The sequence below is a fragment of the Simochromis diagramma genome, unplaced genomic scaffold (genome assembly GCF_900408965.1).
Source record: "Simochromis diagramma unplaced genomic scaffold, fSimDia1.1 OVJJ01000333.1, whole genome shotgun sequence".
Taxonomy (NCBI): domain Eukaryota; kingdom Metazoa; phylum Chordata; class Actinopteri; order Cichliformes; family Cichlidae; genus Simochromis; species Simochromis diagramma.
Window position 1 is genome coordinate 2,429,218 of NW_024386765.1, and position 27,995 is coordinate 2,457,212.

Genomic DNA, 27,995 nt, shown 5'->3' on the forward strand with positions numbered 1-27,995 from the left:
GTTGCAGCTCAGTCAGTGTTTCGTGGAGACAGCACTGTTATTATTTTACTGTCCCCTCCCTCTGCCCTCCCCAACATTCCACACATGCGGAGAAGCAACAAGCTACCGAACCAGCAGCAACAGCTAGCCGCCCGCCAGCAGCTATCTCCGTGGGGGACGAGGCGTATTAACATGCAAAAGTTTAGAAACACGGATTCCTTGTCCTAAGCAGGCACAAGAGTGACGTTCGGCGCAACCCGAGACGGCTGTGGAAACCATGGGTCACGTCGGGCTCTCGTAATAGATAGTTATTTGCGTTATTTAGTGCTTCAAATGTGCGAAAAGTCGCTCGGTGTGTCCTCGTCGTTGAACAAGATGGCAGCAGCAGCAGGAGCAGCACCGTTGCAGGAATCGACTGTGGTGCGGGTCCTCGTTGCTAGCCAGCTCTTTCACACCCTGGGCGATACGATTTACTGGTTTTGTTGAAGGTATGTCACCTTATCTGGCAAGGCTGGGCGTCAAATGGACTTTGTGTGCTGCGCTGGTGTTTGTTTCATATGTCCCTTTAACGTTGACAGTACTTCGCTCATGGCTAGCTTGTTTGCTAACAGCTGCTAACTTCGATTTGTCCCCTGTAGCTGGAAACTGTTGGCGATAAAAAAACGTGCTTAATTAGAGCTAGGGCACACGGTAGCTATTCAGGTGTGTGGTTTTAGTGTGCCCTTTCATGTGTGTTCATTTTTAAGTAACTTTAGCTATGCATTTTGTTAACTTATGCTAACTTGAAAAAGTTATGTACGAAAAAACGACTTTATTTGACACATTTTTGTCCCTTAGTAAAGATATAACACCTGTAAAAGTTCGCACTTGTATTTTTGAGTGAGTTTGAGTAAATTACTTTGCTGCCTGTCAGTTTATAAGTTCCAACAGGTGTCTCGGCTGGTGTTGCCCATCCCCCAAACACGTACACACACACACACACAGCCAGGCACACATCACCCTCCCCGTGTGCTAACATGCCTCTCTAGATTGATCAGTAACAAACTGTGGGGTGTTGTAAAAGGACGCTAGCTGGACCCGTGAGCACATACAAACACGCAAACACTTGTGTGTGTCGTGGCTCTCTATTTCAGGCTTGGGTCTCGTCATCCTGTGGGGATATCAGGCTACCTAAGCCTGGCAGTGAGAAGGCAGAGCAGCACTGGCTGTGTCGGTGGCCCCCAGAGCCTGGAATGACATATTGGCAAGCGTAGGAAGGTGGAGATGTTGGCATCAACCATATGGTGGTGTCGCCTTTTTTTTTCCTGTAGCACCATCAGATTATTTTTAGTGTTTGCTAAATTTGCTGCTGTAGTTGTTGAATGAAGAAAGGTAGCGGTGAGGGAGGCAGTGGAAAAATATGGGTTTGGTTTTAGACTACAATGATGTCAGCAAGAATTTTAATTACAGCCACACTCCACAGCTATTTGCCAGCTCATTTCTGCTCTGAGTAATATTGTTGTTAACCAGAGTCTGAATACAGATCTATATTGAGAGAGAAAAGTGTGGTTGCAAGTGTTACTGTCCATCAGCAGTTTGTCTAGTGAAACACATCAGCCCTGCTGGTAATAAGAGGTGTGTTTTATTTTAATGTTGACTTTGAGGCACACCCCTCTGCTTGTCTCAACCTGCATTGGCACTTGGAATGAAATTTTGTGCTTAACGCAGCCGGCTTCATGAGCGTCAAACTGGAATCACCTGAGTCCCAATGTAACCCAGCCAAACACGGGCATTCAGGAAGTATGGCTGCAGCCTATGCCTGTTATCGCGGTGTACAGACTTGCTGCAATGAAAGGAAAGTTGCAGGAAAAGAATAAATGAAGGCAAATATTTTATAGTAGTGTGTAGCATTAGACAATGGGATGTTAAAATATGTATGTTACACAATGGCTAACACTGTTCTCTAATCATATCCTATTTGGTGTAAAACTAAATCAAGCATGTTTGTTCTTTGGCTGCATAATCAGTTTCCTTTGTTTGTATATTCCTAACTTCCAGGGAGATGTGAGTAATGCCAGCAGTGCTTCATTAAGGTCTGAATAATTAATAATTCGGCCTAATGTGTCCACTCTAGTCAATGATTTAACTGTTTTGTGGGACAGATGGACATTGCTCACTTAAAAGAGTTTAAGGGTTAACAAAAGTCCTTGTTCAGCTTTGGGGGCATTAGGTACTTTTTCAGTTTGGAAGAGAAAATAAAGGATTAATTAAAAGATTGCTGTTTGTTTTCAGATATAAAAACTGATCAAGCCACAGTAGTCTTACCTGGTTGATTTCAACCCCACTCAGTGTGGTGAGACCCTCTTCTTATTCCACTTCTCCACCAGTCAGTCCTTGCTCACCTGATCTAGTCTAAAAGAAACCTGATACTGGCTGGTCAGAGCCCAGTGGTCATGGAACAGTCCTAATCCTATCAAGACAACTTGAATTACACTTTGCTGAAAGTTTTTTTTTTTTTTTTTTTTTTTTTCCCCCCCCAAAAAAAGCCTCCTGCCCATACCCCATCTCTTATAAATTCAGTTACCCAATAAAAACCATCAGTGAAATTTATGCTTTAGATTTCCATAAAATTATACTGCCTTTCTGTCTTTTTGTGAACATTGAGTACACATCCATGTTGTTTGAATAGGCCTAGATCTAATTTGAATTTGATTTGAACTGTCAGCTGAGAAAACTGGCCTAAACCTTGGTCTATAACGTCAGTGTTATTTGTGATTTAAAACATGTAATCCAACTCAACAAAGCATCTAACATTAATAAACATTGTAGATTGTGCTCCAGGGCTATCACAGTATTAAATTTTCACTCCACAATTATTTTGGTAAAAAAGAAACTCACCAAAAAAGATATCTGTACAAAATCTTTAAGAAAAAAAGTCAGTATTCTTTTAGGCGGCTCTATAACTGAATGTGTTTGTTGTCATTTTTTTTGGGAAATTAAAATTGAAATCCGAGTGGATGGAGGTGATGAGTCTAACTGTAACTCTACCAAAGCATAAAAACAGTTTGAGATAGCCTATTTGTGCTATAGGCATGACATGAATATTTAATACTTTAATACTATCAATACACAGTTATCATGACCCCCACGCTGTGTCACATTGGTTTCTAACCATGTTATCACACTTTAGCTAGTATACGCCTGGTGTACTACCACAGTGTTCTGACTTTAGAAACGTGAACTCTTACATTTTTACAGCATAGATCACATTGTATGCTGAACAAATGTTTCCATTAATACATGAACATCAGTAATAGACAACTACCTAAAGTAGAAAGCACTGAATAGAAAAGTGAGTGCTTGACATGAAGATTGTGTAAGTTTCTTTAATGCATGTTTTGGTCTAATATGCTTCTAGGATTTGGGAATGAGGTGTGCCTTAATCAAAGAATCGTTGTTAGATCATTTGGACTACAGCATTGCAAAGGCCATAAAGTAAAGCAGAAGCTACTACAGTTCAGCGTCCTCTCTTACAGATGGTTTTACTTCTGATTTTGGTTTTGATGCTAATCTAAATAAGCACTGTTACTTCAGTATCATTGCCATATTTGTAAAATGTCACTGGTTGATAACTCATCGTGCCTTTATGGTGGATTATTTTCCCCTCCAGTACTGCTTGCAGTGTGGTTCTGCTTGTGTGAAACTGACCCTTGAGTATAGCATGCAGAGACAGGCCAGAGATGCAGCGGGCTTCCCCCGTCTCTCATTTCAGGAGGCCAGTTCCCCTTTCCTGTAATGGTGAAATGATGAGTTAATGTGTATTTGCTCTGGTGTCCTTTGGTATTTTTTGTTTTTCTGTTTAAAATCTTGGCTCGAGAGAATGGTGAAGGAGAAGAAAAAACTTTGGTTCTACACTTTACTCTTTACTTTTTTTGAATGTAGCATTTTGGTGTGAGTTTGTTTTGCCATGCTTTAAATGATTAATGTGGCTTGTGTTTCTGTTCTTTAGGTATGGCCTCACAAGTCTTGGTCTACCCATCACAGATGCACTCAGCTCAAACAAGTGCCTTAGGAACCAGCAGTAGTGGTACCAGCAGACATATAGGTGAAGCCCACCGCAGTAATAACACCAGCAGAGCCTTTCAGCACCGACCACCACCCAAAACCTATGTGATCGGAGTCAACTACGGTATTGCATATCCCAACAACGTTGTCCCATCCTCAGTCGGGGCTGATTCAGGGAGACTGCACGCAGGAATACAGCTCGGAGAAGGGGGGCTGTGGCCATTGCAGACTGCAGGAATACAGAGTGAAGAGAACCTAGGAGAAGGTCCAACTCGGACCCAGGATCAGCAGTCTCTTTGCCAGAGCAGAGGCAGAGGCCCACAGGAAGTGAGGCTTTATAGGGACAGTGGTGGTACTCCAGCAGGAGGAGGCCTGGACTGTGGGCTGCTGAGTAGGGCCTGTATCAGAACGCAAGAGGACGGTGGTAGAAACAGAAGAGTACCGAGGCCAGGAGGATACACCAAACTTTTAGACACAGCTGCCATCCAGAAATGTGAAAAGAAGACAGGTGAAAGTGGAGAACAACTGCAGGGAAACAACTGTGTCGGAACCATGCAGATAGTGGAGGAGGTATCTGCTCTGCCTTCACTTCCTCCTCCGGTGGCCATGTTGCAAACCAACACTGGGAACTTTGCAGACACTGTCAGATTAGGAGGTGGAGGGATGCCTGCTCAACACAACAGGGTGGAAGGTGTGACAGACATTGGAATCAGGGTGGATGGAACTGAAATCAGGCCAAATGGCAGTAACGAGGCAGTGGCTGGAGCTACAGTGACTAGAGCTGGGTCAGGAGATGGTGACTACCAGTTAGTTCAGCATGAGGTTCTGTGTTCCCAGAAGAACAGCTACGAGGTTTTGGAGTTTCTGGGTCGTGGCACCTTTGGCCAGGTGGTAAAGTGTTGGAAGAGGGGAACGAGTGAAGTGGTGGCTGTTAAAATACTGAAGAACCATCCGTCTTATGCACGTCAGGGACAGATTGAGGTGAGGAACTGTGAATTACTGTCTGTTGTTAGTGTGTTAGCTGAAATCTGCTGGTGTGTTACTCTGTGCATGCCCACAGTTTTGTTGCAGCATCACACCAAAACCGAACAACAGAAACGGTTCAATTTGGCTTTTTTTCTCTCTCTCCCATAATCTTTTAACAGCTGATAGTCTGAGCCTATGTTATTTCCTTTTGTTCCAGGTTGAGATATTGGCACGGTTGAGCAGTGAGAATGCAGAGGAGCACAATGTGGTGCGTGCTTTGGAGTGCTTCCAGCACCGCAGCCACACCTGCCTGGTGTTTGAGATGTTGGAGCAAAATCTGTATGACTTTCTTAAACAGAACAAGTTCAGCCCACTGCCACTCAAAATCATCAGGCCTATTCTGCAACAGGTAAAACAAACTTTTCTTTTCTGCTTTTAGAGCTGGAACACCTAGTTTTTAATGGGCTAAAAAAATGCAGAGCACCATTTTGAATCATATTTTGTATTTGTGTTAATTCCTGCAGGTGGCAACAGCCCTAAAGAAGCTCAAGTCTTTGGGTTTGATTCACGCTGACCTGAAGCCAGAGAACATCATGCTGGTTGACCCCTCCAGACAGCCCTACAGAGTCAAAGTCATTGATTTTGGCTCAGCCAGCCATGTCTCCAAGGCTGTCTGCTCCACTTATCTGCAGTCCAGATACTACAGGTGAGTGCTTTCACTCAATTCTGAATCATTCATCAAGACTCATGGGAGTCATTCACCAGTGGGTGTGGCGTGATATGATAAGCATTCCTGTTCATACTTTGAAAGACATTTTGAAGCTGTTCTAAAATAATTTGCTGTGTAAACTTGCTTTGTTATTGTAGATCAGAATGCAGCCTTCACTACTCCCTGTAGTTTTAATGCAGCATTATCAGTTACCATATCATAAGAGAAGCATGATGTTTAATTTTGAGATAAATGTTTATGGTAAACATTTTTATTTCCTGTAATGTGACAATTAAAGTTTTAGTTTTACTGTAATTATGGGCTTTTAAAAAATTTGAATAGGACTCACATTTGTCAAAAAGGCCCCTAAATATGTTTAAAAAATCAATCAGTGCATGCATCAGACTGAACCCAGCTGGTTTCCAGTAGTACAAAGTGTTCAGAATAAGCTTCACATGGTAGAATATTTTTAGGAAGATCAGATATGTCGTGAGGTGAAATGTCATGGTATTTGTCTTCATAACATGCTAGCACAGTGATTTGACTTATTCCCATGGGTAATGGTTGTTTGTGTGTTTCTCCCTGTTTCTCACAGGGCTTAGTGAGGTCTTGCCTGAGCATTGTGTGTTTAGGCCTTTTCTGTTATGTAATATGACGTGGTCTGTAACAACCTGCACACTCTCATTGGGAGTTCATTGACATGTCTTGGGAGCTGTTTTTTCCCCCTTCTGTATTTGTATGCATTTTTTATGTACATGCCTGGATGTACATCTGAGTAGTTCTCAGTGCATCACGCCCTTAACTTGGCTGATCTTGCATAATGTGCAGAGGAACTGAAATGTTTATATGAGGAACAGCGTCATGAAAAATTTGGCTTGTCTTTCTGGCCTCTGTGAAAGCAAGAACGTGCTTATGAAACAGCTTTCCCAACCTCAGGACGCATTGTTGAACTGAAATGTAGAACTTAATTAAATTGTTAAGCTGTAAGCTTATATGCTCCCATTATGACACAATAAATTTAGGACTTTCTGTACTTAAAAACAAAGTAGACCACAAGGTCAACTAAAAAAAACAACCTTCTCTCTCTTTGGTATATAGCCGTCTCATTGTGGACTCGTAGGCTTGTTTGTGACATGTATAATGATATCCAAGCTTGTTTCCAAAGCAAAAGTATTTGCTTTTTGCTAATCACGGGACAGAACGCTGGCAATTTTATTCATCACAGCTCTGGCTAGCAAGTTTCAGCAAGCAGGTCATTTGGGTCGGGTGAACTGTTGCAAACTCTTCATTGTGCAATTCTTCAGAGGCTGCTGGGATAAGAGGTATGCCAGCAGCTAATGGAGCACACACACCCAACAGTACACTCTCTGCAGTTCTGATTTTATTGCCCTGTAAGGAACGTAGCACATTATCAGTTATTTCAAAAGCGTTTCTGGTAGTGGTGTTGAAATGGGGATACATAAGTCTGGGTTTCCTGAGGTGAAGAAACTTGTGTAAATGTAAAACTGAGCCTTAGAGCACAAACATTCCACCAATAGCTTTGTGCAACTTCTCTATTTTAGAGAAATCTAGCCACTCCCCAGCCCCCTCCTCTACCAGAGCTGAGGTTTAGTGTGGAGCTACAGCTGTTACATAACATAAATGATTTGCTCCTCATTTGACCTGTTTAACTGTGGAGAGTGTGTGTGTGTGTGTGTGTGTGTGTGTGTTTCGTCTCGAAGCAGCAAAAGTGAGATCATAGTGCAGTTAAAATGGGCTGCTGGTGGATTTCAGAGAGGTCACTCAGGCCAGTGAAGAATGTGGTATGTGAAAACCCACATTTAGATCCAGGAAAAAACATTCAGACATTCCTGTGTGTGTCTGGGTGTGTTCCTATGTGGTGCCCCTGTCTATAGAACAGCTGTTGAGCCTGGATATAAAATGTGCCCTAACATGCCTGACAATAATGCCACATGAATGTCACAGAGGGGCTTTGCTGAGTATTCAACGTTTGTATGTTGAGATTTGTACCTTTTAACTTGACCTTTATCTTAGCTGGTGGTGTATGGCTGGAAGAATATGCTGACTCCAGACACAGAAGTCTCATTTTTAAATAAACCAGTACTTCATGGCTTTCTTTTCTTGCTGTATATCCCACCTGCTTTCCATTGTGGGTTTGTGTGAGGAGGAGTTGGCTTAGCCATGATGATAGCTGGTACTGCACGTGCAGTGTGCACTGGTAAGCATGTATGTAAGCTTGGTTGGGGGAATTGTCTATATTCAAACTGAGATGTCATAATAATATTTTGCAGTGCATTTTGTTTCCTATACGTGTTAATAGTGGAGCAGATGAAAGTAGCTGTTGCTTCTTATTGCTGTTATACAAGACCCAGTTCAATGAGTCAGCTCACTCTGTGCGAGTGTTACGTTGTTTGTAAGTGAGGTTATGTGGAGAGTGGTTTGAAGGATATAGTGTATCATCTCCCATGCTCATGTTACATAATGCCTTTGCTGTATTGTTACCATAGCGAAGCTCTTAATAGATACAGCCTCACCACAGTGGTTGGGTGGATTTTTCTTTTTTCTGCTTTTTTGCTTAATGTTTTTGGGTTTTCCCTGGTTTTTCCAGCACCATGGATAATGGCATTGCCAACAGTGTGGCTTTGATGAGAATTCAGATTTTTAAAACACAAAGAAACCCTGAAAATGGCAGTAAAACTGAGGTCATTTTAATGAGGCCCAGTATGAATGTTTTGTTCCTGGTGTTTACTGGCATGACAGAGTCTATATTTATCCACAAAAAAAATGAAGATTGGTGTTTTGTCTAGTTCTAGTCTTGAGAGCACTGACCATAAATCACATTAGACACTCACTGAAAAGAACTTACAGTTTCAAGGCATTCACATATCACCTAATGTCAAAGTGAGGGCAGACAAATAGCATAGCCATAACTGCTTGTATAAGTACATTTGCTTAAATGTAAAGTTAGGGCCTTTTGTGACTAGCTTATGTAATAAGATTATTGTGATTTGAGATATTATATTGGGCCGTTATTAGCAATGTTTGTGTAAATTTACGTTGAACTTCCTTTTGGATGCTGCTGCTAATTGTGTTGGTAATTAAACAAAAACTTATGACTCACTGGGTAATCTGTGGTTCAAGTGGTAGCATGTCCAGTAATTAAAGGTTGGGTTTTTTGATCCTCCTGTTTGCATGTTCAAAAGCCTGTAAAGGAATATGCATTCAAGTTGGATAGACTTTATAGGATCGGAAATTATATTCTTATAAAGATTATCACATCCATTTTACATAATTTGTGAGTGTGTACATTTTATTTCATCTTTCACTGTCGGCGTCAAAGGCGCAATATGTCAACATAGTTTGGGTTTATCTGGTAGTGAGCACCGTGCTTGAGTTGAGAGGGTGATGGTATGAACTTGAACTTTGATTTCCCCTAAGCCTTGCTCTGTAACTAGAAAGTTGTAGCTGAAACCTTTGTGATCATCATGTGCTTATGTGGTGTTGCCATAGTAGCATGACACAGCAGGGCCTGGTGAGGTGACTGTTCTGTGCTGTGGGGGTTGTTGACGTAAAACCACCTCCCACAGTGAAAATGGAGCATTGGGCTATGTGAATAATTCAGCTAAGCAGCTCAGGTAGAAGTAAAGACGGCTATCATCTTAACACAGTTACAGATCGGGGCAGGGTGTGTAGCCTTCCTTAAGCTAGGTGTGATGTCTTTGCCACTGAAGTGATGTTTTACTTTGGCGCCTAGTGTCGTACATCTTGTACATGTAGATATTCAGATGTGTCTTCGTCGAGGTCTAATTTGACAGAGTCCTGGCCAGATCTTGAGCTTCTTTTCAAAATGCAGTATCCATATGTTGAGTTAAGTTGCTGCCTCACCAACGTTGGCACAGTTTCACAAAGTAGGGCTAGAAGATGACTTTTTTGTTGTTGTTGTTGGGTTTTTTTTTTTATTTGCCGTTCTCTGTGGAAGTAAAACTGTGGAAATCAGTTGTAACCATGTTTGGTATCATGTTTCCTAACTGACATTTAGTCTGCAGGGAAACCTGCCAGTGAAGTCCATACCTGATTCCATGATACGTTTCTTGTACTTTGAGTGAATAATATATGATACTCACATTAAGTGTATGTATATGATAAAACATTAGATACATTCCCTGTCTCTTGTTTGCTGGTTCCTAATTTACCTGCACTTTTCTTTTTATATACTGACCCCTTTTTCACCTGTGTGCGCTTGTTTTTGTGTGTATGTTCTTATGTGTACACACATCTGCGTTAGGGTTGTGTAGCATAGACTCAAAGTTGTATTAAGATATTTGAAGGAATTTTGTGATGATACTTCTGATGCTATAGAAATAAAAACAAACGTACTTAACTGACTTAGTTACTGTTAAGTAACTAACTTAACTTTGTAGCTCTTATGCAGCCTGCTCAATATTGTCACATAATAAAACTGAACCTAAAAAACATTTTGTACCTGGGAATCTTGAGGTGGGATTTTTAACTAGCTGCTTAAAGCCCTACCTTTGCCACCACATAACCAGTCATTTCCGTCCACCGTTTCCACTTCCTGTTATATGGACTGCCAACTCCAGCAATGCTTGGTTAAGTGATTTCTTTACTTTTGGGTTTCGCATCACCAGGTGCCAGCATCTCTAGTCCTCGTTGAAACTAATTTGTTGTGTCTTCCTTTAGCAGTAACTGCTTTCTTGCATATTTTGCAACGTACTGTGCTTTGTTAGAGGTTGTTTAAGTAGCTGCCTTTTTCAGTATTAAATCATCGTTTTGACATGCCTGGGCTTATCACATTCTGTGGATACTAGGGAATGTAAACACACGGCATTTCTATAACACTGATTTCATGATATGTCAGTTTTTTATCACGTAAAATTGTACACCTGTATTGTATTATATGATATGATAGTACACACACCTAATCTGCGTAGCTGTGTGTCTGTGTGGCAAGCTTATTGATTTTTCTGGGGACTCCAGATGGATTATTTATGCTATTGTGTGGTGAAGCAGCTGTTTGTACAAAAATCTGAAACTGGTGTGTCCAGAGATACACTTAAACACAATTAAACTGTTACACTATATTTCTAATAAGCTAATAAGATCTGTTTTGTTGTTATGGCTATTGATATTATTATAAACACTGGCTACTGTGTTAGTGTGAATGTTATAATAATCAGCCGCATACAAATGCAGTTTGTGTAGATAATAAACAAAATCTAAGTGAAAATTATTGTGGTGTTTAAATGCTAATGAAGTAAAACAATGATAGTGGTTACATTCTACAAAGCAGTGAAATGTAATCATGTGAACAGGTGAATAAATGTCAGGTAGCTGCCATTGAGACGATATTCAATATATCTGAGGCTGATCTGGATGACTAAATAATATAATTGTCATTTTATTTGTTAGTTGTTCCTCCTTACTAATCCTGTAATGTAGTCTGCCATAAAGTCACCACACCTTTACCATGGCTGATGATATCTGCTTATGTCGAGTACCAGTCAGTCATGTCAACTTATTTGGCCGCAGTTTAAAAAACTCCTACAAAATACAAATAAAAACTTGGTGTAGCTAAAGTGAAATGCCTCAAAGCTGCTGTCACTTTGCTCATTTGCTTATGTTACACTGCATTAGCTTTCCCTCTAGCAACCTCTGTGCTGCTGACATTTGGTGTAGTACACGGTGTACTGGATTGGCCACAGATCACCTCATTGTCAGTTTTGTTTGAGCCAACTTTTTTTTTAGTCCAAGATCTGACCAGCGTCGGGTAATTTCCTCCCCACCAATCCACACATTTGTGCAGAAATTGTGTACATATTGTCACTAGGTAGGATAAAGCAACTGTGTGAGTAGTATGGCCTTAAGTGTGCGTGTGTATTGTATCACAAATATGGCCTCGTAGATGCTTGATGGAAGGAGGAAGTAGCAATAATCTGTTAGCATGTGTTAGTTGTTGTCACAAATGAATGACAGGCATGCATCCATGTTTGTAAAGGTGTGGCCTGAGAACTCATTGAGTCGCCTTCATATTACTTACAAGTTTGTTTGTTTGGGGTTTTTTTGTTTTTTTTGTTTTTTTTTTGTTTTTTTACAAATTAGAAGCAAAGATCAGTTAGTCTTAAGGAATTGTTACAAACATTTTGAAAATGCAACAGAAAGCAAAGACATGCTTCAAATGTTGCTGCTCTGGTTGACGTGTTTCCTGCAACATGAGATGCTGCCGTTGTTTGATATGTAATCATGATGAATCAGCTCTGCTTGCAGTTTGTTCAAGCACAGGGTTCACGTGTCCTGTACCAAGTCCCATCACATCAACATCAATTAAACACGTGTCCAGAGAGAGTGTGTGTGTGTGTGTGTGTCCATAGTTATTTCTGTTCTCTGAACACCGCAGCAGTGTGTTGCCATACTGTATGCACTGTTTTTTCGTGTCGTAGCTGCTGCTCTCTAGTGAGACTAGTTAGTTCTGGAACCTGGTTTGCCTGCCAAACACCTGTGGGTGTGTGCGTGTGTGTGTGTGCGGGAGTGTCAGCTGTGTGTTGTGTGATGAGCTTTTATAGATCTGGAAGGCTGCCGCTATTGCTCTGGGGGGCAACAACAACACATGCACGCGCACATACACACTCCTCTCTTCAGGTTTATTTTTGTGTGTGTCCATCTCTCCCTTGACCATATGCATGTGGACTGTTTATTTTTGCTATAGGCCTGTAATGCACAGCTGAACTGAGTTTTTGCTTGTGTAGTTGGTGGAGAATAGCATCCTGTATTTTCCTTAGATAAAGTGACAGAATGAGTGGTCTTAATACTGACTAAAATTTAAGTGCAGTTGAAGCTTACCAACATGGGCTGTACTGTCTAAACTAGAGAGATTGACTCTTCCGTTTCAAAATGTCAGCCTCGAGGAATCACTTTCAGGTGTAGTGGAGTCTTTCCCATTTACCATACCATTTAAGCATCAACACTTGGGTAGTTTATAATTACTGTAAATCATTACTACTGACTCTAGATTTAACAGCAGCTAAGAATAGACACAGTCACCGAAGACTTTTCAGTTACTTACTGGTACCTTTACAGATGCCCTTTTACCTTCAGGACTGCCTTGATTTTATTTTTTTTGTTTTGTTTTGTTTTTTTGTGGCATGGTTTGAACAAGCTGTTGTTGGTGACGATTTGTGTGTTGCACATTTATAATGAGAACCTCCTGTTCCGCCACATCCCAAAGGTGCTCTATTGGATTGAGATCTGGTGACTGTGGATGCCATTAGAGTACAGTGAACTCATTGTTATGTTCAAGAAACCAATTTGAACTGTGTGACGTGGCATATTATCCTGCTGGAAGTAGCCATCAGAAGATGGTTATGTTGTTAACATAGTTTCCAACAATACCCAAGTAGACATTTACACATTTGCACATGCTCAGTTGGTACTAAAGGGCCTAAAGTGTGCTAAGAAAATAACCTTCACAGCATTACACCACCACTGGACTGACCTGTTGATACAAAGCAGGATGGCACCGCACTCTCATGTTGCTTGTGCAGATGTTGCAGCAAAAATTAAGATTTCAGGAGACCAAGCAATGTTTTTGGTGAGTTCATACAAATTGTAGCCCATCTGATTCAACATTTTCACAAGTGATTATTTAAGTTACTGTTGTCTTCCTATCAGCATGAAACCGTCTGGAAGTTTTTCTCTGTTGGTATTAACAAAGCATTTTTTGGGTACTTTGTCCTTTTCAGACCATTCTCTGTAAAACTTAGAGATGGCTGTGTTGGGGGAAATCCCAGTAGACCAGCTGTGGGACACTGCTACGTTCAGTGTCACTAAACTCTGCTTTCTTCCCCTTTCTGGTGCTCAGTTTAAACTTGACTGTGTGTACGTGTCCAAATGCATGGAGTTGCTGCCGTGTGATCTGTTCTTGACTTTAAGGAAACAGCAGAAGCACATGGGTGTGATGACAGTTAAAACAAGAACCACTGTTTCCTCTTCCTACATCAGAATAATACACTGGTTGTAATCTCCAGCATCATTGTCTTATTTTATGACTGCAGTTTGTCAACAAGGGACATTATGTATTTATTTTTATTTGTTGTTTTAATAAGTATGAATCATTTTTTTAATTCATTATTTTAATAACGATTTTAAAAGTATTTTATTAGCCTTTCTGTTTGTTTGAAAAATGGTTGGTTTTTGGTTTGTCAGATAAAATCAACCACTTCAAGAATGTTTAGAACAAGGAAACCCACAATCACCGTCTTAGTCCCTGCTACAGGACTGTTCTGTAAATGTTTGAGGCCATCTACCCCAAGGCTCTTTTTGGTGTTGCATAACTGAACTTCTTCCTCCTGAATGAGCAATGGGAAATGGCAAAGTGTAATTTCCTGCAAGCCAAGGAGGGCAGAAAGCCTGGGCTCTGTAAAAATGAACTTGACATATGCGTTTGTGTGTCTACACACAAGCAGACACTCTCACAGACATGTACACACAGTGCGATGACCGATGGCCCCATTTATCACCCAGTAATGCGGTTACATTATCGTCCTGCGTCCAGTTGTTGCTTGGCAACAGTCATTTTCCCTGTGGTCGTCACAGCAGTGGTTGCTGTTTGCAGCAGTGTTTCTCAGCTGCTGTGTCCAGGCCTGATAGAGCATTGTTTTCATCCACCGGCTCAAGAAACTACTGCAAGATTACGAGACCCAGTAAATTGCGCAAGTGGCGAAGTCCATTCTTTGAAAGAGATTTAGTTCTTTTGTTGCCGGAATGAATGCACGTCATATGGATGTAGTATTTGGTTTAAGTTCTTAGAATATCCTGCTGACAACATGGTAACTGGTTCCTTTTTGACAGTCATATGCCAGGCAGCATGGTGGTATTCATAATGTTCCTTATGTATAATACAGAAAGATTCATTGTTGAAACAAAGTTTTTAACCATGTCTTAGTTAAACATGCCATTTTTGCTGAAATACCAGAAAATTGTTCCAAACAAATAACAATTATGCGCCAAGTTCTTACAATAATCTGTTTTTCTTGAATGGTTTTCATGGTTCTGTCTTCCCACATTGCCACAACGGTCTTAGTTTCAGAAAATTTCATTGTGTTCTAAATGTAACGGTTAATTATGCAACTAAACAGACAAGTCCAGAAGTGCAAGTTTCTCATCCACTAGTCCCTGGGCTGTCTTTAATGCCCTGGGTGTATGCTTGGTGTCTGCTGAGCTGTTTTACCTTTTTGTTCTCATAAACATTCCTGTTCAACCTCTTTTGAGCTCCATCCAACAAAAGCTGCAGCGGTCCCAGCCTTTCCACTCTTGTCAATCCATACTTATTTTGTTGTTCTCTGGGTTGTGTCAGTATGACCTGTTTGTGATTATACTTGGTGAACAACTCCCAGGCGTAACCTTTTCTTTCTCTTTTCTCTCCGCAGGGCTCCAGAGATTATTTTGGGCCTGCCATTTTGTGAGGCCATAGACATGTGGTCGCTGGGATGTGTGATAGCTGAGCTCTTCTTGGGTTGGCCTCTCTACCCTGGAGCGCTGGAGTACGACCAGGTGACTTTCCCCTCCCGCACACACGCACACAAACGCGCACACACATGCACATTCTCAAGGACAGAAAGCCTGAAGAGGGAGACTTTTCATAAATGAAGGCGGAATAAGGTGGAGAAAATAAAATTAAACCTCATTTTTGCAGAAAATAAATTTAGTGTGTATAATTCATTCTTGGCTGTGTTTTCCCAGGAGCCTAACGATAGTATTTTTATTACACAGTTAAACCTTCATTTGTTGTTGCTTCCCAATCTCTCTCCTGCTTTATGACTGTGGTCCAACAAATCCTTGATGAAATCCACCTAATACTAATCTGGACTAAGTGAATCAGGAAATTGTTCCTGGCAGTGTGTGATTATCTTCCCACAGGGTTGGGCGATCTAAACTATACAACAGGGACCCTAAACGGAGTCCCCCGGCAAGGGAGAGGGAGCATGGGAACAGACCCATAACACATTCACAGACTAGTGCAGGATTATCCAGCATTTGACCATAGTCAACTCATCGAGGTCCAGAATGAAGGCCATCATGAGTTTAGAAATTTGAAGGGAAAAAAGTTGGACACCGTTGTGTGTTTTGACATGAATTTCAAACATCAAATAATCAAACGTAGTTGTTTTTTTTGTTGTTTTTTTTTTTTAAAGAATTGATTCTTTAAAATCGTCCCTGCTTTATTGTGTGTTCCTCAGTGTTTTTGGAGGTCCTTGTTCCTCTAGAAGCAGCTAATGCTTTGAACTGTCATCAGTCAGAGAGTAGCTGATAGTCATCCGCTGAGCTTTGACAGCTCTGTATCACAGGGCCATGCCAGGACACACACTCACGCGTGCACATCGAGTCCCCAAAAGCATGCTGTCCTATGCCAAGGCTCACTGCAGTTCCACTCTACACAGCAAAATGTATTTATAAACATAAGCCTGATGGTAGACAAGTGCGCACACTCACACGTGCACACATAACACACACTTGTGCACACATAGACAGTGTGGTTGGCGTTCAGTGCACCATCAGCAGGTTCTCAGTCCAGTGCTCTCTGGCAAGTCAGTGTATTTGTTCTAGGCCATAGACATGACATGTACACACATACACACTGTAAAATTGTTACTGTAGGATTTGTGTTTTTCATGGAATTTCTGGAGTATCGTAGTATTTAAGATGTTTAATCAAGCCTGGGGGGTCAGCTCAACCAATCTTGGTAAAAGACAGCCTACATCTGGGCAAGATGGTTTACTTCTGTGTTATCACACTGTGAAGGTAATCCCACCTTCAGTGGCATTTTAAAATGTCTCACAAATTAGTAAAATTAAGCACGGGCTGATAAATAGAAATGGATTTTCATGCTCATTAAATAAACATCAGAGGCCTACACATCCCAATAAAAACATTGTGAAATTACATGATTCAGCTGTGTTAAACTTTGTGATTTCTTGCAGTCAACTGCAAAAAGTTTGGACTTGTTAGTGAGAGGGGGAAAGGGTAAAAGGTGGCCATCCTTGCTTACATATGGACTGAGAACATATCAATCTGTCACTTAACATTTGAGCCTTTGATTACATTTTGTGGGTGAAGATTGTTATTAATAGAGTGGTTTCTCCAACATGCACTATGGGGTACATGTTGGAGAAAGTGTTTCAGTCTACCTTATGTTCTTTTTAAAGAATAGTCATATACATATTTACACAAGCAGAGTGCATCAGCTGATTTAAACTAATATAGAAACTGGGTAAAATTCATTACATTCATGATGATCATGTTGGTGTGGTTTTATGCAGTGATTATGTAAGTTGTTGTGACTGATTGTGACTTTCCTGTTATTTTCTTCCTCTCCCTTCCTCTGCCTCTTCCTCACTGCGTCCTGTCTGCTTTCTTGCACCGCTCAGATCCGGTACATCTCTCAGACTCAAGGCCTGCCTCCCGAGCAGCTGCTCAACAAGGGGACCAAGACCTCTCGTTTCTTCTCCAAAGAATCAGATTCTCCCTATGCATCGTGGAGACTAAAAGTATGTGCATTCAGATCCTACAAAAATAGACACATATATGACACAAACACAATGTCTGCCTCTTCCTGCCAACTACACGTCATTAAAAGTCAGTAATTGTTCATTAAAATTTTAGAAAAAAGTCAAGTGAAAGATCCTTGCAGTCAGGGAAAAATAAGAAGTGGCAGTACATTCCCAATAGGAAACAGCTGCATGATCTTTTCCAAACAGAACAAAGCCGGCAAACCCGGAGGAAAGCCGAAGGAAATGTGAAACTGTGTTTAGACTACCTGCTGAGCTGACTTTAAATACAGTTTAAATGAATGTAAGCTGAGTGTTTATCTGTACGTGTACTTTCCAGCAAAACTCAGTTGGAACAAGTTGCGCGTCCAGATTTGCATGCTGACGTGTATAGTTTGCTCTCCCTGCTATGTAATACTCTAACCTTTCATCCCTCATCTCTGAAACAAATCCAGTAGTAATTTCCAAAACACAGAGATGCAAACCACTGCTTATACAAAAGTCTTAACATATTACATTTATGTGTCTGAAATATTTATCTTCATGTTCCTGTTCATCCTCCAGACAACAGAGGAGCATGAGAAAGAGACAGGACTTAAATCCAAAGAGGCCAGAAAGTACATCTTCAGCTGTCTGGATGACATAGCCCACGTGAGTCTTTATAAACCAAATCACTTGCATCAAATCAAACCACACCAGACACAAATAAAACACCTTACAATACAATACAAGTCTTACCTTCACAAAATATATATTTAAACCTAAGTTTGACTGTGACTTGCTCTGTCAATTAGGTGAACTTGGTGCTGAGTCCTGATAACGCTGACATGCAAGCAGAGAAGGCAGACAGGCGGGAGTTTGTGTCTTTGCTTAAGAGCATGCTGTTGGTCGATGCCGAAGACAGGACTGTTCCCACCAGTGTCCTCAGTCACCCCTTCCTCACTATGACTCATCTTCTGGACTACCCTCACAGCAACCAGTAAGGCTACGACAGCTCACAAGATGTGTTGATTTTCACATTCCTGTGTGCTTCCTTTCTCCTGTCTAACTTAGAGCACACTGGCATGGTAAAAATACAGTATGTACTCGTGAACCACAAACATACAGCTTCCCTTGTCACCCTTACCAGTGTGCAGTCATCTTTCCGCATCATGGACATGTGCCACACTCGGTCCAGCAATGCAGTTTTTGACGCTCTCAACCAGAACACCATTCATTTCTCAAGGCCACCTCTAGCTCCCACTGCCTCCTCTGGCCTCCTGGGCTACAGCAACATACCAATCCACACTCAGGTGAGAATGTGCTAGGAATAGGTTTAGTCTGTCATTCAGCACAGCAAGTGCATAAATGCCTCTAAACATGTACAATTAATTAACATATTGTTTCTGTTAGCATATTCTTTAATGTTGACCTGAAGTTGCTGTAATGCATCACTGTAGTAAACTGGATTAAATATTTCTGTCACATTGACTTCACTGGCACCGCTGTCGTTATCTTCTTTTCATGGCTAACCTTTGTTGTGTCTCTTTGTCACCGCTCCTTTTCATTTCCTCTCTTCTCCTCGACCTTCTCACCTGATTTCTGTCTATCACTCACTGCTCTCTGCTCTGCCGGTGTCTCTGTGTACACGTACCTGAAGCAGGCTATCACCCAGTCGGCTCCATCAGTGTTGCATCCGGGGATAGCTCTGACAACCGGAAATGGTCAGTTTGGGTGCAGTGACTCATTCCCACCTGCCCTCCTTCTTTGTCCTCCAACCATGCAAGGTATATCGACTGTTCATAGCTTCTTTTGGCAGTTACACAACATTCATTTTATATTTTCTAAGAAGTAACTTTACCAAAATGGCATAAAATTTAGTTATTGTGTAACAGTTTAATTTAATTTAATTTTTCTGTTTTTTAAGGCAACCTTAATCAGCCAGCAGGTTATTCTGTCCCCATGGCAACTCAGGCACCTCCTATACAACCCTTACCTGTGAGGCCTGGTGTAATAGCTCAGGTAAGCTCTGTACATGCAACAATAAGTTGAACTGTTAAAGAAGCAGTGGCAGACACACCCTGAGTAACTCTCAGCTCCCGTCGCCCTACTGCTGATGCGTCACTGAGTAAAAGTTCCTCAAAAACCACTTCTGACGCCAATGGAGATCAAAAGAAGATTACATAACATCTATGATTTGACTCCTTTGTCCCTGTAGCAGGCCTGGTCTAACCGGGGGCAGCAGCTCCTTGTCCCAGCAGCCTGGCAGCAGATGACTCCAGTAGGGCCTCCTCCCTCTCACCCACCACCACCACCACCACCATCCTCCCTAACCAAGGACACCACAGCTGGACCTCAGCGGATCAGCGACTGGGGGTGAGTCACAAAGACTTAAAGTCTGGGGAAAGTCCCTGCTTGCAAGACTTGCACTGGTCAACATTTTTCTGTCAAATTCTTTATTGGCATGTGTGCAAAAATGATAAGATTCATTTTGGGAATTACCAAATTATGTGCAAAGCAGAGTTGAAATATCATTACTGGAGTTCTTGTCATGAGTTGTAACTGTTTTTCTTATTATGTCACAGCATGTTTTCTATTCTCTTTATGCTTTTACCCAAAATATGGAGCTTCATGTTTCTCTTTCACCCTTTACTCTTAAAATCTGTAACAGGAAAGTGCGTCCACACAACAGCCACTATAACGCAGTGATCAAACAACCTCTTCTGACTAATCAGATGCCAGCGCTCTCGGCCCATCAGCCGATCAACATCGGCATAGCTCACGTTGTGTGGCCACAGCCAACCAATAAAAGGAACAGGCACAGTCACAACAGGTTGGCTTCTGCTCCTTGTGCACGTCTTTGGATTTTAAATTCTCTTTCACTGATATATTAAACATTTATGAAATAATTCTGTTTAAAGGAACCTGTCTCACTCCACCAACGTCCACATCACTGGATGTCGGACCCCCAAAATGGCTGATGCTGTTGAACAGGCAGTGGCAGGAAGGGAGCAGCCTCAAAGGGAGGTGCCTTTAGTGGAAACCAGGCAACCAGAAGTTCAAAACACAGATGAGGATGATGATGATGCAGAGGAGGAAGTGAGCTGCTTCAAAGAGGTGGCGACGAACGCTAATAGAGAGTCGGACTTGCTCAGGCAGCGAGATGTGGCGGTTCTGATGGCCGACACTGACGGGAGCCCCACGCCCAGCGTTATCAGCATCCGCAGTGATCTGACAGATGCAGAGGATGAGGGTGGGGAGGAGCAACCACTGAGGTGCCGTCTGAATGAGTGAGTATAATCAGGAAAATGAACTCGTTCAAGCTCACCCTGCTTATGAGGGAAAACATGTCAGCTTCACGTACAACATTCTGTGAAAGTCCCTGCATTATACAAGAGACTACCTCTAAATTCGGCTGTTTCAGACTAAAAAAAAAAATCTAAAAACGTCTCCTCAGGTGCAAAGAGAAGTGTGTGTGTGAGGCTTGCGGAAACACCAGTTTGTCTATGGAGAGGGTGTGCTCGCTGAGCAGCCCCGACAGCAGCCTCAGCACCAGTTCGTTTGCCTCCAACTCTCTTCAGTCCAGCCCTTCAGTCTCACCATGCAAGAGAGCCAACAGGTAGCAGTTTACATCCTTCAGTAACTAAAAAAAAAAAAGTTGCTCAACAGAAAAACACTGAAAACACTTTTAAGTAGCGGTTGCTTGAATCTTCTTTATGTTTGTTTGTCCCTCCCCTCCTGTTCAGCATGTCTGAGGATGATGGTCACGAGAGCGGCTGTGACACAGTGGAAGGCTCCCCCTCATCCGACACGTCGACTTCCCCTCGCGGCAACAGTTCCTATCGTTACCTTGACAACAGTAACCACAACAACCACCCGTCTTTGGCTGCCGTAGTAGCGCCACTACCTTCGCCTACTGTGCAGGGCAGGAGCCCACGTGGCATCAGGACAATGGTAGTTCCACCAATGAGAGTGCAGAATAACAACACTCAGGGGATAGAGGAGCGTGTCCAGAGAAACGGTCAGTGAAAACTGATTCTTCAATGCAAAGTTTGTCTATGTGTAGAATTATAATCTGAGGTTGTTTTTGTTTTATTGTATCTTTTTGTTTGTTTTTTGTTACACGTACAGAGAGCTTTGCGCTGTTTTTGTTTTTCTTTAAAAAATGTATAAAAGTGGAGTTTTTAAACAACCCACCTGAAATAGTGTTGGGGTGGGGGTGGTCATGTTTTTGGCCCAGTTGTGTGGTCTGTCACCTGTGCTTTGGTGGTGTTTGCTTTACAGGTCATTTGGAAGCAGTAGGGGCTTACCGCCCCCTAGTGGGTCATAGAGGCTTTAACAGGTGATCAAGAGACAACAGCAGAAGACTTTCTTCTAGTCTAAGACCTCAAAAGATGCATCCATTGTAGGCAATGCTAACATTGCCTCTGTTATGGCTTTCCCTCCATTTGAGTTGAAACGTTCCTCCAAAGTTTTTCTTCTTTAAATCTGCATAGTCTTCCATCAGTGATCCACATTATATTACAGTAGTTTCTAAAGGTTTACATAAAGACAGGACAGGATACTCTGTTGGATCCTACGTACGGAGGGGGAAACGAGGATGCATTTGGTTTGGTACTGGACCAGAGCTTGAGTTTTTGCCGTTGGTTCTTGCTGTGCAGCAAAAGTTATCCTAAGACACTGACGTGAGATCAGTTTCTATACCCAGAATATAATTCTGTATTATAAATGTGTTAATTGTGCAGTGAGTTTAAAACTGATACAGATCAGAGTCTGAGGATCAACTTTGCTCAGATGCCATTTTCTGAGTGTCCATTGTATTTTTTTCCCCTTTGCCTGATTTTATGGATTTTCTTATCTGTTTAATGGTTCTGTGTTGTATGTGAAGATTCCCAGCTGTTTACATATATTCAGGAGTAAGGCTTTTTTTTGTTTGTTTGTTTGGGTTTGTTTTGTTTTTTTTAACATTTTGAGTCATGACAGGTTAAAATATGTCATGTTAACTTAAATTAGTAATGGTCACATTTTGAGATGCCAAAAGTTTCATGTTCTTTAAACAGAGTAAACCTACTGTCACTCTGGTGTGCATTCTTGTTTGAAGTCATTGTGGTTGTTGCTGTTACTTTTTAGTCACACAGACTAAACCTGGAGTCTATTTTTGGTTTTGTATATGCTTTTGTTTGAATAATGTGTCTTCTGTCTCTTCCAGTCTTAGAGTCCTGGTCCCGGTCCAAAGGGCGATGCAGCTTCATAGGACAACAGAGCACTCCCTCCTCCATCCCCCTCCTCCCATCTGCCCCCCTGCTGTCCCGACAGCAAAAGGTGACTGGGCAGCAGCACCCTCTGGGCTTTGGACAGGTCAGTTTGTGTCCTTTCTCTTGTTAATATATAGGCCGTTAACAGGTTTGAACTAAGGTTTGCTTCTACTTAGAGGAGATCATTCCAGGAAGACTCTGTGTTTCCCACACTCTGTATGTGGTACTGTGTGTTTGTCTATGAGGCTGACTGTAACAACAGTGAACAGCTGGAAGGGAAAACCAGGGATCAGGACTAACTTGTAAGAAGCCAGTGAACTTTCAAAGTAATAGTGAGGCAGATTTTAATCGACTACTAAGTCAATTGTAAATTTCATTTTTCTTCCCGATTTGAATTGAGTGCATGTTACAAAGTTAAACAACCTACCCCAAGGATTAATGGCATATACTGATTCTGATATTGTCAGCTTGTGCAGTCAGCTGTATGTTTATACTCAAGAATCTGTCTTTTATGCTGCCACTGTTTACCAGGAAACTGCTGTTTCTGAGTGGCGGTAAATCTGTGTGTGTGTGTGTGTGTGTGTGTGTGTGTGTGTGTGTGTGTGTGTGTGGTCGCGTACTGGCAAAAACTTGAAAGTTTCTGCTTTCAGTCAAGAAATGGTTCACAGCATAGATTACATGGAAAGACAATGTGCTGTTTATACACTTTGTCTGCGATGGATTACTTACAGAGGTGCTGAAAGTTTTTGTTTCCCTTTTCTGAGCTCTTCCTATCTCTGTTCATGAAATGACTTAACCAGTGGCTTAGGACCAACAAAAAAAACTTGTTGAGCCAGTTGACTGGCTGCTGGTCCGTTCAGGCCAGTAATGGTTTCCAACATGTCCAGATATCACCCAGAGTTCACCTGTGAATCAAAAAGCTAAATCAGTAATCTCTAATATTGTTTTTTGTTGTTGCCAGTTGAAAGTAAAACAAGAGGGTTTTTTTTAGTGGAGTGGAAAACTCAGCAGCGTTAGGCTGTGTATCTATGAGCTCATGTTCACAGCAACAGACACGAGTAATGTCAGTGTTCTGGTCTTACTCTGAGAGAGAAGAGCATGCGCATATATCAGAGGTCTCAGACTGCTCCTGTGTGAGTTGCGCCTGGTGTTAAATGAGTCTTCTTTGTCTGTCCTCTCCCTCAGGTGCAGCCGTACGCTTCAAACCAGAGCAGCAAAGAATGGAACGGCAACTATGGGCCTCTGCGGCCGCACGCCTACATTCCCCCTACTGTCCACACGCACACCTTCAGCCCCACACACACCTCAGCCGCCCCCCACACTCTGCTGTCCTACCCTCCCAGCGGCCCACTCACCACCGCCCACCATCCCCACCCCATCCTGCCTTCTCGCCCACCTCCTCCCCCTCTCCTCCAGCATGGCTACGGTCTTTCCCACCCCCAAGGAGGCGCTATAGTTCACCAGGTGACCCTGAGCATCAGCGCCCACCCTCACCACCCTGGACACCCCGCTCCCCACCCTCACAGGCTCCTCCCTTCCCCAACCATCCACCCGCACCACCAGCCTGGATACGCCGCCCACCCCCACCAGTTCAAGCCTCCCTTCCCTCCTCCACCGCCCCCTCCTCACCCTTACATGGCCTCCCCAGCCGCCTACACAGGCTTCCCTCTGAGCCCCACCAAGCTCAGCCACCACCCCCAGTTCTCTTATATCTGAGGAGCAGGGCGGGGCCACAGCAGTACCTTCTGGTCAGGAAGGGCCACGGAAAGTGGACAGGGGCATCAACCTGGGCCGGGAGAGCTAGCAGCAGAGCACAAAATGGACGCATGTAATGATGAAGATGAGCAAGAAGAAGATGGGAAGATGGAAAACAACGTATCATAGCGGACAGAGTAAGAAAAAAAGTAACAATGCCGAAGATGACGTTAAAGTTCGGAGGACAAAGAAATTCCCAGCCTGTAATCCCGATTCATTGATTATGTTTTGATTGTCGGAGCATCTTGAGCTCTGAAAGACTCTCCGTGAAATCGATTAACGGAGGTAATAATAGATTAGAACCGCAAAGCTCTAAAGAGAGTGCAACGGGAGTGAATGAATTCATATGACAATAAGGAAATTTTAATTAAGAATGTGTCCTTTGCATGTTACCTCCCATCAGTGGTTGTTTTTCAGAGAGTATGATCTAATTCACGGCTGGAAATCAGTAGTTGTTGCTGTCAGGCGGCCCAGCCTCTCTCCCCCTTTATCCTTATTGCCTTGTAGCATGTACAAGCCGGTCAGATTGTGTTTGTTAAGCCATCCCAGTGTGTATCGACGACCGCTGATAGCCCCCCACCCCCTCTTTGTTTCGGGCAGACTGTACTGCTGCCCTCTCTTAGTGCCTTAAAACGAGTGTCTCTGACGTTACTTCAGGAGCTTATACAGTAGATTGTACATTTAAATAGTCTTGCAGCACTTAACCTACAGAGTTTAAATAAGATGGGCTTATTGGATACATATGAGGTTAATCCTTGTTTTTATGTTATAATATTGGCAAACGTTAGACTTGGGTGTGCTTTCTAAGTCAGAGTATGGATTTCTTTTAGCTAGAGGCTGCACACATAGGGCTTTGACTGAATGAGCTTTTTATGTACATAAAGAGTGATTTGATATTTTGATAATCGTTTTCTATTCACTATAATACTTAATTCACAACAGTATTGTCACTGTTTACTGTAACTGCAATACAATCTAGATAGACTCTGGGTTGCTGTGTTTTTATTATTTGGCATTTAGGCTAGACTTGCATTAATGCATATTACATTCTAGATTTTGGGAGTGGCATAGACTTTAAAAAAACATGAATTTTTATGTTTTTACTTTAAACTGCTTTTCAGTGTTTGAAATAACCTATCAACTTACAGTATCAGTGCTGGGCTATCGAGTATTAGAGTTATAATCGTTTGAAATTATTCATGTGAGGCAAACTTTTTTTTTTTTTTGGTCCGTGTATTGAAGCCTGTTGTCAGTTTTGATACATTCCTTCAGGGTGGATGCATAGCCTTGATTTGTGTGTTTCTAGTGTTTTTCGACTTTCTTTTCCCCCCACCGTGTAGTAGAGCTGTGTCTTTACCCGTCATATCAGCTGGTATTTTACTCCAATCAGCACCAAAGACTGTTTGTTTTTAATAATTACTGAAGCATGGTCGACGATATTTCTCTCTTTTTCACCTCCAGCATACTTGTTGCGGTTGTCAACATTGGAATATATTGTGAGATCTCTATTTTGAGTGTTTCGGTTGAGGTTTTATTATTATTATTATTATTATTATTTTCTGAGCTGTGTTTGGCAAATTGTTTTTTGGAATGTATTAGATAATAAGCTGCTATGTACTGATTATCTGCCACTTCGTAGCTGTGAATTTCGAGGATTAATCTCATTCTAGCCTGCATTCTCGCTCTTGTATTGTAGTTCTGACAGCTAGATACAATAGAAGTGGGGTTTATTTTGATCCTAGAGTATATTGAATGCTACTCTATATGCTAGTGCCTCTGTATATTGGCTTTGTTGTTTTGAAGTGATTGTAAACTGCTGTAATGGAAGTTATGAGTTTTCCTTTTCTCCCCCCCCCCCCCCCCCCCCCCCCTTCTTTTTTTTTTTTTTTTTTTAAATTCAGTGCTTTTTGGTGTGTGTGTGTGTGTGTGTGTGTGTGTGTGTGTGTGTGTGTGTGTGTGTGTGTGTGTTTTGTGCGTATGTATTTAGCATCAGTATTTCAAACGTAGGCTGGATTCACTCTTTGATTCTGTGTGCTGTTGACGTATTATCGTTTTCTTCTTATTTGCGTTATCGGACTGTATTCGCAATTCTTCGTACTGTACAACTAGTGCCTTTCTTCATACAAGTGGCTGAGAGATGATGTCTCGCATCAATATCAAAGCAGTCACGCGTTAAGACTAGTTTTCTTTCTAACGGGATCAGATCCTGTTTTCACAAAAAAAGAAGAAAAGAAAAAAATCCAAAGTTTGTTTGTTAGACCGACATGACGTCTAAAAACAATCCCTCTTTTCACAGAATCCTAAGAAGGTTGAAGTCAGGGAATGTTTCATCGTGCTCACCGTACTTGTGCAGTACTCCAGAACATAGGGCCTGAACATACACAAATGCAAAGCTTTACTCTCAAACAGTGAATGTATTTGTGGAACTCGACATCTGTTTGTGGTTTTCAAATGTTGTTGCGTTTCTGTTGGCTGCACAGCTTTTTTTTTTTTTTTTTTTTCTTGCTTTTTTTTTGTGATTGGGATGTTGATATGCAGCTATTACCATAGGCAGACATCATGTGTTTCAGTCAGGGGCTCCTTCAAAAGGCTTTATCTATCAATTAATATTCAAAGGTTTAGCTCCAAAGTTATCCCACCCTGATCTGCTTATTGTATTACATCATATTGGTTTTTGCTATGTTGCTTAATTAATGGGTGTATCCTGTTTGGTTTTTTTGTCTACTATTCTACCGCGTTGATGAATTTTAAGTGATGCGCGATGGTGCGCAGTTTGGCTTGGAGTGCAACTGCACCGTAACATGTACTCCACTCCAAGGAAAATCAGTTTTTAAATCCTGCGGCGTGCAGCCCCTGTGTGTATTCTTTGTCAGCCACGCACAGGTGATGAGATGTACCAAATTCAGCAACATCGCATGCCACAACACCCGCCCCCCCCCCCCTTCTCCATTTGAGGTTAACAATCTCAAAGGCACTAGAGGGGTTGCACAGCCCAGGATCCAAAAGCACTTGGTGCTCAGCATCCTCGAGCAGGCCTGAGGACTGCTCGGACACCAATAAAACACAAGGGGAAAGCTGAACTTTCTGTGACAGAGCTCCTCCTATAGGCATTGTAACTAACGAGTCCCTCTTATAAAAAAACAAAACCAAAAAAGCAATAATCCAAAAATGGCTCCACTCTTAACACTAAAATTTGGACCCCCAGGCCTGCCGTTATTGGCGCTATATCAAAGCTACCAAACATCCTCTCAATGTCTCATATGGACTGAAAAATAAGCAGTGTGAACACATGAATTTTTGTATGGCACCTATGAAATTATCGGGTAAACATTTGTTGTACTTGGACACAATTATGTAGACATGATTGCTAAATTGAATCTGTTACTGTTCTAAATGTGTAGATTTGTGTGGCTTTGATTTTTCATTTTGGTTTTATTTTTTATCTTAAATGCTACACTTGTGTGACATGTAGCAACTGCACTGTGCAATATACATCAATTTGAGGACTGGGGAAATGATAATTGTTTGGTTGTAATTATGTGTGTCTTACCAGTTTGCAGTCGTTTTCCTGCCCCTCGCCCCTCCTCTAGTTCTCAGTGAGTTTCAGTGTGACCAAGCCGTATATACTTTGTCACAAAAAGCGGGTTCCTTCTTGGTGACTCTTATTGGTGAGTGTCAAATTATGAAATGATGGTGTACCATGTCAAGATTCACTTGGAATTAAAAAAAAAAAAATCTTTTGCTTCA

The 27,995-nt window shown here is 41.9% G+C and overlaps 1 protein-coding gene across 1 annotated transcript; it reads left to right on the forward strand.

Moving 5' to 3' along the window:
* Positions 1-97: 97 nt before the first annotated feature.
* LOC120735949 (homeodomain-interacting protein kinase 3-like) lies at positions 98-27,995 on the forward strand. Its single transcript, XM_040035785.1, has 18 exons — positions 98-467; positions 3,968-5,004; positions 5,207-5,398; positions 5,514-5,695; positions 15,142-15,265; positions 17,140-17,259; positions 17,824-17,910; positions 18,054-18,238; positions 18,389-18,551; positions 18,902-19,025; positions 19,166-19,260; positions 19,457-19,614; positions 19,910-20,071; positions 20,160-20,528; positions 20,696-20,857; positions 20,985-21,259; positions 22,448-22,596; positions 23,679-27,995. The coding sequence occupies exons 2-18, from the start codon at positions 3,970-3,972 to the stop codon at positions 24,207-24,209; spliced, it is 4,113 nt and encodes a 1,370-aa protein (XP_039891719.1). The 5' UTR covers positions 98-467; positions 3,968-3,969; the 3' UTR covers positions 24,210-27,995.